This window comes from Amphiura filiformis, chromosome 2 (genome assembly GCF_039555335.1).
Source record: "Amphiura filiformis chromosome 2, Afil_fr2py, whole genome shotgun sequence".
Taxonomy (NCBI): Eukaryota; Metazoa; Echinodermata; class Ophiuroidea; order Amphilepidida; family Amphiuridae; genus Amphiura; species Amphiura filiformis.
The window spans coordinates 89,711,418-89,724,181 of NC_092629.1; the positions used below are offsets into that span (position 1 = coordinate 89,711,418).

At 36.5% G+C, this 12,764-nt stretch overlaps 1 protein-coding gene across 1 annotated transcript in view; it reads right to left on the reverse strand.

The window, feature by feature from the left end:
• Positions 1–9,599: 9,599 nt before the first annotated feature.
• LOC140146810 (uncharacterized) overlaps positions 9,600–12,764 on the reverse strand; it is a 30,877-nt gene continuing 27,712 nt past the window's right edge. Inside the window, exon 6 of the mRNA XM_072168690.1 lies at positions 9,600–12,682. Within this exon, the coding sequence (XP_072024791.1) occupies positions 12,423–12,682 (260 nt within the window). The 3' untranslated portion in view covers positions 9,600–12,422. The remainder of the gene's footprint in view (positions 12,683–12,764) is intronic.

Sequence of the window (12,764 nt, forward strand, 5' to 3'; positions counted from 1 at the left end):
ATGCTAAATCACACATATTTAGCATTATTTCTCCTCATTTATCACAATTTTGCAGAATTCAGCAGCCTGTTTTAACAGATTTTGTCGTTATTTTAGGAAACCTGGCTGTTTTTGTGTGATCTCCCATTTTCCCCCATGTCACATGGGGCCTATTATCCTACTGAAACTTACTATTTTTATGGAGTTGACCTACGGCGCGGTAGAGAGACTCACATTGAGAGCGGGTGCTTTTCTAAAAAGATCTCAGGCATTTTCAAGTAGAAATTCCTCCTTTATCACAAAGAGTAATAAGACACATTTTCTTTTGGTAAAATAAAGGCGTAAATAGGTGACACGGTAAAATCTCAGTGTTTTCACAACTCTTGCTAGAAACTGAACAGAACAAGTGCCGTAATTTAAAAACACGTATCATCAAACTGCTATCTGCAATTGTTTTGATTGTTGTTAGGCGACAATATTGTCAATGAAACGCGTATCACGTGTGTAATGCGTACGCGTAAACTTAAAACCATTTTTTCACACGCATACCTCGCCCTGACGTCGACGTGCTTGATGTTGGCTCACTACAGCATTGCTATCCCAATGATTACTATTCAGGTGCAAACAAAAAACCGTATTCGCATGTTGACATTTGTGTTATCTGTGCTTCTGCAAAATGTAAAATGACGATTTTGTTTGTTTGTTTATTTGTTTGTTTGAGTGTATGCCCTATGTCAAGGGGGTGTTGGTTTTATGAGTTGTTTAGATGGTGGATATTTCCTTACTTTTGTCGTTATTTTAGGAAATCTGGCTGTTTTTGTGTGATCTCCCATTTTCCCCATGTGACATGGGGCCTATTGTTCTACTGAAACTTACTATTTTTTTTATGGAGTTGACCTACGGCGCGGTAGAGAGTCTGACAATGAGAGCGGGTGCTTAAGATCTCAGGCATTTTCAAGTAGAAATTCCTCCTTTATCACAAAATAGAATAATAAGACACATTTTTCTTTTGGTAAAATAAAGGCGTAAATAGGTGACATGGTAAAATCTCAGTGTCTTCACAACTCTTGCTAGAAGCTTAACAGAACAAGTGCCGTAATTTAAAAACACGTATCATGCTTGTTGTTAGGCGACAATATTGTCAATGAAACGCGTATCACGTGTGTAATGCGTACGCGTAAACTTAAACCATTTTTTCACGCGCATACCGCGCCCTGACGTCGACGCGCTTGATGTTGGCTCACTACAGCATTGCTATCCCAATGATTACTATTCAGGTGCAAACAAAAAACCGTATTCGCATGTTGACATTTGTGTTATCTGTGCTTCTGCAAAATGTAAAATGACGATTTTGTTTGTTTGTTTATTTGTTTGTTTGAGTGTTTGCCCTGTGTCAAGGGGGTGTTGGTTTTATGAGTTGTTTATAGATGGTGGATATTTCCCTACTTTTTCGTCTTTTGGTATATTAAATTTGATGTTACATTCCAATTGTCCAGTAGGCCTAGAACCTGATCAGAACGCGCTGTTGGATACGATTATTTTCTTCTTCGGCATGTCCATTATATACGAATGCTTTTGTCAAAATGATCATTATCAACATTTATTTTATTTTATTTTATATTTATTTTATTTTATTTTATTTTATTTTATTTTATTTTATTTTATTTTATTTTATTTTATATATTTATTTATTTTTTTTTATTTTTTTATTTATTTATATAGATCGATTTATTTGATTTATATCATTCATTCATTCATTTATGTATCAGTAATTAATTGTTACTTAATAAGTATTTGCCTTCTACACAAGAAAAACTTGAAACTATTGGTTAACCCACTTTTGGTAAGTAGCCATCCCCCCTGACAAGTTGCAAATTTTTGGCCCTGTGGGCTCCACTCTTGTCATAAAGGGTACATTGTTGGCATTAAAATATTCACATCAATTGAGGTTTTGTTAATTGCTCATCTTCCAGTACACTTCAGATGGATTAATATATATAATTAAAATAGAACACTAGAATAGATTATCCTTGCAGAAGTTGAACAGTATAAAGCATGTTGACAACACATGTCTGCATTAAAGACATTTCGTGTGTGCACTGAGTTACCAGAGGTATATGTATGAGCTCTCCCTGACAAGAAACACACAACTTACCAGGGGGAACAGCTACAAATGTTACGGTGGGACAGTCTATATAATATTTTGTCTACTGCATTTTATTTCCGTTTTTATTAGTAGTAGTAAATGGTTAATTAACAAGTTTATTTTAAATATATCAAATAACATATTATTTCACACATGTACATAGACCTACAATTAGTGTGAGACCAACCGGCTGATTTTTGATGTAATCTGATGTTAATTTGTGCTATCTACTGAAGATAGCTCGAGACAAATGGTACGTAACCGAGGTGCCGTATAAGCCTATACATCTATCAGCGAGTTGAATTGCTATTAAAATAGTGAGTGCACACCAGTAAATACATGTAGGAATCACCTATAATCCTTGTTTGAAAAGTGTTTCAAACGAGAAAACGTGCAATACGACTGAATATAATACATCAGGAAAGGCTTAAAAACAAATAATTAGACCCTGATTCATATTTAATCCTCATTTAGTTAGGCCTGGGAAATAAGATTGTCTGTAAAAAATGAGCAGGATCCGACTTTTTATGAAGATTTGGCTAAGCTTTCAAAATGTGTTACATTTCAGAAACACCAAGCTATTTTGTGAGCCGGCGTATAAGCTGTATATTATATAGGGTGATCTAGTCAGCAATTTTCTGGGAAAAAACGCTGGACTCCGATAAGATTTCTCTGGACTGGATGTCTTCAGCTGACCTTCAACTTGCAGAAAGTAAAAGTTTTGAAGAGCTGAGTCGCTCTGAAGTCAAGAAAATGACGTTTTCCCGGACCCTATTTGTACAGAAAGTCAATTGCGGCTATTTACTGATGTGCACCCTAGTGGTACTAATATTGAATCGGTTACCTGTAGTAAATCGGTTGCATCTTGCCAAAGACGACCAGTTTACCTTGTAAAAGTGGCACTGAATTTGTAAACTTGCGCTAACCGGACGTGCAACCCGTGATTTATTCCTAAAAATGAAAAGACTGGGATGTTACAGAACAATTTGATTAGAGTTTACTAAGTTGTAAGTTTCATGAGGAGCAATAAATTATTGCACAATTAATATAGAAACGATTGGGGGGAAAGGGTGAGCAACTAAGCTAAAATCGCAGCTTCAGATGTCTACGGCCAAGTCACACGTTGAATACACCGGTTCTCGTCCGATCACCGAAGTTAAGCATGCAACGTCGTCGGGCCCGGTTAGTAAGCCAACTTGGATGAGAGACCACCTTGGAATACCGGGTGCTGTAGACTTTTGCATTCTAATCCTTCATTTTTATTTTTACTCGTGTTGAAGTGTGTTTCCTCTATCTCCTGTGATGTAATTTTTCTATCTACAAAGCAGCTTTGTTCAATGATATGATGTTTTTCTCACTATTTAAGGAGCACACCGGTATAACAACTCGAAATTAATTGCTACCAGGGGGCCACCACATGCACCGACATCAGTGGCGTAGCCAAGGGGAACTTCTGTGAGAAGTCTTTCCCCCTCTTATTGCCCCCCCCCCCCGCTTTTTGTACATTTTAGCCCATTTTCGTTCAAGTTTTCCCACTTTGAAATTGAAACTGGCCCATCATTATTACCAGCTTTCGTTTATAGGGCTTCGTTGAACTTCTGGGAATCTGGGTTGTTCCCTTAAAAACAAGTAGAGCTCATACACCACAGAGACATTCAGCTAAGGTGAAAACTGTCGACTTTGATGATTTTGTATTGCCAGCCATGATTCCAACTAGGGGTGGATCTAGGGTGTCCGAGGTCCGCCCCACCTCTAAAAAGAAGTGGAAAAGGGAAAAAGAGAGAGTGTACGGCCCGAAGATACGGTGACCAAGGTTTTCCGAATCTGAGACTCCCCCCCTGCCACCATGAATAAATATGAGTGGACCAGAAAACCTTGCAATATTTATTCATATAGAAAATGACACTGCACCAGTGCACCACCCAGTATTTGTTTAAAATGTTTAAAATTGTTTTGGCTAATTTCTACGCAAAATAATGCTCGCGACATGCGCTAACTACCATGCAGTAATTAAGTTGGTTTTACGCCCTCATCAAAAATATTAAAGTTTGTTGCACTATTGGCGAAACTTCTTTACGCCCTCAGTAAAAAAAAAAAAGGTTTGTGGAAAGAGGGCATAATAATAGTTTGAGGAATGAGAGATGTGTCTGCAATACAGGATAAATCCAGTGTTAGATAAATAAGTTATTGGCTTATTATCTTCATCATATCGTCATCATCACAGCATAATCACTATCATCAGCATGGCCTCGTTACCATTATCGTCATCATTTTATCAGTTGAGTCAGGTTTAAGCAAACTAACATGCTAAAAAAGTGACTTTTGGCTGTAGATCTTTGGTTGTCCGCATGCAGGACAACTAGAACATTATTTTTGGTTGTCCGTTGCATGTTTTGGTTGTCCCGGGCGAACGGACAACCAAAATTTCGAACACTGGCGCAAACTATTCCATATTTGACTTCATATTTCAGCTTTCCCCTGTGAGAAGTCTTGCTTTCCCCCCTCTTTCCTCCTGTGGGTTACCGGTCGCCCTGATATTTAAGATTTTTAGGCCTTTTGTATTTTGTAGCCATGCACTTTCGTCCATTTTCACCCCCCCTTAAAAGTTGCCTTGCCCATAAATCCCCCAATGTTGCACTGTGCTCGCATTATATGAAAAGACAATTTTTTTAATGACATGCATTTTTGGGGACTAGAGGGGGACTAGAGGTTTTTTGGCACGGGCAAAGGTTTTTTGGCACGTCGAAAGGGGACAAAGACTTTTGGCACGGTCAAAGGCGGGGGGGGGGGGGGGGCAATCAATTGAATAAACTTAACAATTTAAAAATAAGACGGACAATATTATGTTTTACAATGCTGCGCAGTCAAGTTGCACTTTTATTAAACCAATAGGAATTACCTTCATTAGTCCACAAAAGACTATTACAAATCTTAAAATACATGCTTAACATCGCATTGAATTCATATGACTTGCATATGAAAATACCTATGTATAAACCTACATGTACAAATGTAGGCATACACTTATCTAAGTGATAATGCAAAGTGGTGTGGCAATTTGCGTTGAAATACTATAAAAAAAATTAAAAAGACTTGTCAATCTTTACCAAAACTGCGCATGTAAACATGGTAAAGGAGAAAGTGACAATGGTATTTGTACCAAACAACATTAATAACATGTTTAGAAATGATCAAAACAGCCTTAAACACCGTAGAGTTTAATAGTTTCTTTCAACAAAAGTACACGTTAACATGTTTAAAACAATTATCACTGCTTGCTGCAGCTTCCACGAGCATGGATTGTATTGGTCTTAACTTAGTCTTTGCATTTAAAAAATAAACGTGACTTCTTAAAAATATCTCAAAATTTCATCAATGAAGATTGAGAACTTCGCGAACACAATAAATGTTAAAAACATACCGGTAGATTCCCCAATCACTAAAATCATGTATAGGGGAGAGCGGGGAGTGTTCGCCATATATTTTTCTGACCAGCCTAGCGATGTCAATTTTAAGGTTAGGGATGACCTGATTAGCCCATGTGAAAGCCCTATGTCTTAGCTATATACGGCCACAATCCCAGAACTATAGGCCTTACAATAGCAACAGGATAGAGCAAACAAAAAAAAACCATATTGGGGCAGGTTCGCCCATATGGTGGGGTAAGTTCACCCTAATGACAAAAAAGGTTTAAACATTGCATAACAATAACATATTAAATGCAAACATTTAGCAAGAGTATACAGGGCATTCATTCTCTTCTGGAGAGTCACTAAATTTGTTGCTGGGGTCGGGTCAGGGTAAAATGTAGGGGTCCAAAGTGAGCTTAAACGTATCATGTTTACAACTTCGGGGATATATGGATTAGGACATAAACGGTGGTATGAGTAATACTGATACCACATAACGTTAAAAAACAGGCGTTTCAGTAGTTTTACCTTGTTTAATAGTATAATTATAAATATTTTGCATAATACGCTGATGGGGCAGGTTCGCCCTCCAGTTTGGGGTAAGTCCATACGGGGAAGATATAGGGCGAACATGCATTTTTGTATTTTCTTCAGGGTATGCAAAATACAAATCGAATAAGGAGTTTATAACTGCATTAAATCTTTTACAAATCCCACATGTTCCCAATACAGATTTCTATTAAAACCATCTGTATTTATGTATCAATGATAATACAACATTATTAATGCAAGACAAAATTACGTTTTGGTGTAATTTTTTTGTTTTGGCTGCAGTTCGATGAACAAGTCCCTATATGTCGCGTAGCTAATATGAGAAGTTTATAATGACATATGTCACCTAATTTTGCCATCACCAAATTCCCCGATAGCCGTAGTGCTGAGAAACAAGGGGTGGGCGAACCTGCCCCTAGGGCGAACACTCCCCGCTCTCCCCTACGCACATGCGTGCACGACTCATTCATTGGCTTCCGAGGGCAATGTTAAAAAACCTTTTGCGACAGAATCTTTTAGAAACACCCCGCTACCCGTTAAACCGAATTAATAATGGCCGATATTTGGGTTTTTAAATAGTAAAAATGTTTTGATTGATAGCATGATTACTTCTGATCGATTGAAATTTCAATCCCAAAGATTCAAAAATAAAATTTATCGTATTCAAATTCAATCCAATGGATTTAATATTCAATTATACTTATTATTCAGATTTAAATTTAGTGGATTTAAATTCCAACTTATATGGATTGAGATACTCTACGTCAGTTTTACAACTCAAATATATCGACTGCTCAGTGCCAGAAGTGGGTAAGTGTAATAGCTGCCATATGTATATGCAATATACTGTATGTAAATTGCCAAATGTTCACAGGGCAGCTATTGCACTTACACACTTCTGGTACTGAGCAGTCCATATGTTATACTTGAACCCCGCCCCTTTCTTTGTTTTCTTTTGTGTTGCTTTGTTTTCTTCATAAATCCATAGTTACTCGTTTTATTGTCCTTCCATGTAGCTCAGGATCTGGACCTTTACCTCAATCCAGACAGCAAAAGGGAAAGGGGTAAATTTCAAATCAACAAAATTATGAATATTGATTTGACAGAAATATAAGACCAACATTCCATCAACTCAAAACCAATTAATTACGAAACATTCGTGAGGTAGAAACCAGATATTCTTACACCTTATAATTTATGACAGTATTATATACATTGGACTATTCCATTCAAAATCCACACTCCCCCTGTGGAAGATGTTGGAAATATCTTCGACAGGGGGAGTATAAATTTCAAATGGAATGAACACATCAGGTAGCTCCATTTGAAGTTCATACACCCTCTGAGAAAGATTAAACCTGAATCTTCCACAGAGGGGTGTTTTACAACGTTTCCCAAAAAAATGTTAAACTTTGAAACTTTTGGCTAGAGTGAGGCAAAATTGGGCTATTTTCTGAGAAATGACCCATCCATGTATCAAATTTGGCCTAGAAAATACGACCCATGTTTGCCGCACATCCCCGCATGATCACTCGTACTGAGCACCCCCTTTCCCTATCAACATAATCAAGGCACTACTGCTGGCGCATTGTAAAATGTTCCACAGGCGCTATACATAATAATATCATGATAATGATGAATGTTGACCCTAAACACCTTAATTAGTGGTTCACCAAATGGGCTATTCCAGTTGAAATCCATACCCCCTATAGAAGACATGACCTTAATCTCCCACACAGGGTGTGTAGATTTCAAATGTAGTCACCCATTCAGGTACCCCATTTGAAATTTACACTCCCTGTTTGGGATATTAAGGTTATGTCTTCCATAGGGTGTGTATGGTTTACAACTGGAATTACCCAATATCACTACCCTTGGATACATTTGAAGTTAAGAAAATATATATATACTTTGCTTCTTTCTGAATTACGAACTCGGAAAAAATTACATTTCGCTTATATGAAGCGTTAACATGGTTAGATAACACAAAAAATGCAACTTGTAAAACAAATAACGATCATTAGTTCCTATCTTATACAATGAGATAAATACTATATTATATTATATATGTATATTTGTACAAAAGACAAAAAGAAAAAAAGTAACACAAACATATTTTTGAAACTCTGGAGTGTTTCGCGGCAGTGATAAGAATACTTACTTACAAAATAACAAAACAATGTTAAATTATATACCATTAGATATATAATGATAACTCAGGGTAAATAACCCAAGCTTTGATGAATTGGGCAATACCAGTTGAAATCCACTCACTCCCAATGGAAGACAGTACCTTAATCTCACACACAGGACGTGCATATTTCAAATGGGGTCACCCATGAAAACAACACTCCCTGCGTAGAAGATTAATGTCATGTCTTCATAGGGGTGGGTGGATATCAACTAGAATAGCCCATTCCATGGTCGTTTGCAAATAAAACAAAATCAAGACTTTTTAGTCGCAGGCTAGCAAGCATAACATATCAGACAAAATAATGCAGTTAAACATTATACCGTAAAAATCCGTTAATAAGCGCATATTAACGAGTTGTTCGGACGAGAACGAATTTTTAGTGTAGCTTGTTAAGGGATCTAGAATGAGCGTTTATGGCGTTTCGACAGTATTTTTTGTGGGACATGAGAGCACCTCAGACGTATCGAATGATATATTCTTAAAGTGTATGTAACAACGAGGAAAAGCCGACGATCAATTGAAAATTTTGACCTTTTATATTGAAGATATGGATTTTTTTCTCAAAAAGACCCTATTATTTTTTTTTGGTGTTTTTTGTATAAAATTCCATATCTTCAATACGAAAGGTCAATATTTTCAATTGATCGTCGGCTTTTCATCCCACCTACATACACTTTAAGTATAAATCATCAGATTTATAAAGTTTAGTTCAAGTACTGTTAAATATCAAAAATATCAATTTTTAATGATTTACCATAAAATGTGTATTACATTGCGAATTTCAAAAAATCAAAATTATTTGATACCAGAAGGACATTCTTCGTATTCAGAATGCAATTCGATATGTCTGATGTGCTCTAATGTCCCACAATAAATACTGTCCAAACGTTCATACCCCACCCCTTAAAAGAACAAAATAATGATAAAGTTTTACAAGCTACCCTAAAACTACGTTCTTGTCCGAGCAATACATAAACCGTAAGAGCTAAGGCCGTGTAAAATTAATATTTTGGTTCTCGTCCCTCCCTCCTCAATTTCTGGGATTTGTCAGATTTTTTTTTTTTTTAGATTTTTCAATTTTTTAGACTTTGGAATGATTTATGAAATCTTCATACATATAAATAAGTTTATTAGAGAACAAGCATCACTTCCAAGTCTTTTGTGGTACTCTAGGGGTTTATCCTCAGAATCTCACATTTGAAAAAAAAAAAAAAAAAGGGCCTCATCGTTTCCTCGAGCACTGTTGTAGAAGACCAAAACTACTGACAATGCTAATTTTACATTGAAAAAAAAAAAAAAAAAAAAAAAAAACCTCCCTCCCTCATCAATTCATGAAAATCCTCTGGACGAGAACCAAAACATTAATTTTATACGGCCTAACATTGCAATAGGCTTATACCTAATGTTGCGAATACGAGTATTTTCGGATTTTCCTCCTCAGAACTTCGCCCCGAAAAAAAAAACATGTTGCCAACATGTAGCTACTGAGTTGTAAGTACAATTTTTGTGGCCTGCAGTCTGATGTGGACACAACAATTCCTGATATAATAAAGACAAGGATCAACAGTGTTGACCTTCATGAAGTTTATGTTTATATTCCAAAGAAAACAAGAAAATGCAAATAACCCAAAGAACGATCCAAAAGTTGAACGTTTTAAATGCCCATAAACAGTATGGGAATGTTAATAAAACATGTTAACCATTTTGGAAAAATTTTAGAGCAATAGAATCATACATTTCATAATTGTAAACTATTGAAAAAGATGGGTACATTATTTAAACTACTAAATTAATGGTAAGTCATGATTTGGTCAATTAATTTGAAGTCCTTGATTGCTGTTTTTAAGACAATGCAAATTCTATGTTAAATTGTCAACACGTAATATTTTGTACAGCTTTCGCTAGCTCAAATACACACATCGGAGCGCTTTCGCCACATCAACTATCATTTCAGTGGGTCTTGATACCATAAAACATAAACGGGCTAACAACCTTTCAGTCCCATTCCCGTATCAAGTTTCGCTGATACTGCTAGTCTTTCTGTCGAAAGCGCGTCATGAACATATTATTTTGAAGTAGCGAAAGATACATCAACATACTTCCACTATTTAAAGATACCCGCAAAGTTATATATAAATATAATTATTATAATCCATTTCCTGACCACATACACATGATAATTCCTTCAGAGAATTATGATGAATGGATTTTATGTCTTATAATCTTTTCAAAAACAAGGAAAAGGCGTGCGCAGATTTTTTGTGCAGATGGTAATCATGATAATGCTTTTCACGACACTGGCAGTTAAACGGCAGGTACTGAGAGACATCCAATATATCCGGGCAAAATCTTAAAAGAACTATACGTAAAACTTCGTGAACCAGTCGGTCCGGGCGGACACATACTTGGTTTCTGTTGGGATCATGTTCAAATATAATGCTAAAGCCAAGCTGAAAGGCATAAATCAAAGTCCACGTGTCCCGCATTAGTGTTCTGCTAACATCCGACTTTTCCATCTAAACATACAAAATATGTCAATTTAGCCAATAGCGTATTTGACTTTTTCATATTTTTTGTTTGCATGTATAATATCCCCCAAGATCTTATCAACAAATCTCCGGTTTAAATACTGTGATCATCATGATGAAGAACTTCAATTAGGCCAAGTTTATCTGGGCCCAATACACCATAGACCACAGTGGCCTCATCCCAATGGCATAGTCCAATAACATTAACTAAACAATCATAGTGCAAAATGAGTTGCAGAGTATGAGTTTTTTGTACCCAAATGTTCAAAGGTCATTCAATGAATGTACAAATGTATTGCAGTTAAAGAACTGTGCACTAATAGATGAGAAGGTTTCCTGGGAATATTGGCACAATATTGTTGATTTATATATTGGTACAATATTATAGCCATGGTCAATATAAAATTAAAACCCTTTTTTAAAATCCTCGTACACATTCTACATACAGTACATGCCGATTTAACAAACCACTTTAATATAAATTTACATACAATATAAAAATAAATGCTAAAAATAGTTTCATCTGCCTTTCTTTTTAGTCTTTTTTTTCAACTTTTTTGGTTGTAAAATGAAAACATCCTTATAGATGTAAATCAACAAAATGCCCATCTTTAAATTATCAATACTTTGAAACATGCCTTCAAAACCTGCTGTTTGTGAAAAAAAAAATTGGCCTGTTCTATTTAAAAACCGCGCCTCACTGTAGATTTTGGAATTCCCAACAAAATCAACAGTAACGTATTGGGGAATGTAATAGTGGTGTGGACCCTGAAAAGATTTTCACAGCCATTTTGGCCAGGGGGACCACCTTATTTTTAACACTGGTCAAATTCTTCTTCACAATGAGTTATTATGTAAAAAATCATACTTCAACAACAAACGACTGTAACAGTGAATGAATACAAGGAATACAAGTGCCTTAATAGCACCTTAAACCACTTCTATCTAGAAACGTCTCTACAACTTATTGAGCATTTTGTTCCAAGACGTGTATTACCCGCCCGCTTGCCTCTCCGACTACAGCGAGTCCTAAACGGGGTCCTGAAACGTCAGAAACTCGAACAGTCGCACAGTTCACTGTGACCAAACTGTAAGAATAATAGGCATTGTGCCCTTTATTTTAAGTGTAGGCAGTCCTACCGGCACAACTGTGTAGGCTTCCAACGGCTGGCAAATCATCGCTATATATATATCGCCGCCGCTTCTTCTTCTTGATCTTTGTAGCTAATAAAATTCCTAAAATGCGACTTATAACTGACGTATATCACCTCATCCATGTCAGTGTGATGTCCTATCAGCAAATGATGGTCCAGTTCTGATCCTACCATACTGCGTGGCCAAACAGACGCCATCTTGTCGGCCATCTTGTCGACGTACGCTACCAAAGTAACACCCAGGAGGTTATGAGCTCAGCTTTTTCATTATATAAATATGTTAAAGAATAATGTACATCTGCTAAAGTTGCTCAATGCCTCCGGGCTTCGTTATATCTTCTTCTCGTGTGTTCACTTTAGGCTGGACTGCTTGCTCAACGTGATCTTTTAAACCAATATTCCCGCCAAAAACGAAGAACACTGTCTTCATGAGTATCCAACGCAAACGCGTTACAAAATTTACAACGTGATTTGTCTACATAGTTTGGCTCTCCTGTGTTCTTTTGAGAGATATTTAAGCCCCTCTCTAATTTTGAATACATTAGTGTCCATACAGTGCCGCGTGTTTTTATGTACACAATGCCTGAAACGTACCAGACTTTCACAAGGGTCCTCATCTCCCTGAGCTAACGATGTGATAAAGGCCTGATTACACGGCCAGATCATGGACACTGAACAGTTCGATCTTGAGCGGTTTTTTGACTTCTGCACTTGAGTTTCTGAAACAGCAAAGAATACAAACATACGTAATGAGAAAAATTATCATTTGGATTCATATCAAAGCAACATTTTGACTTCATT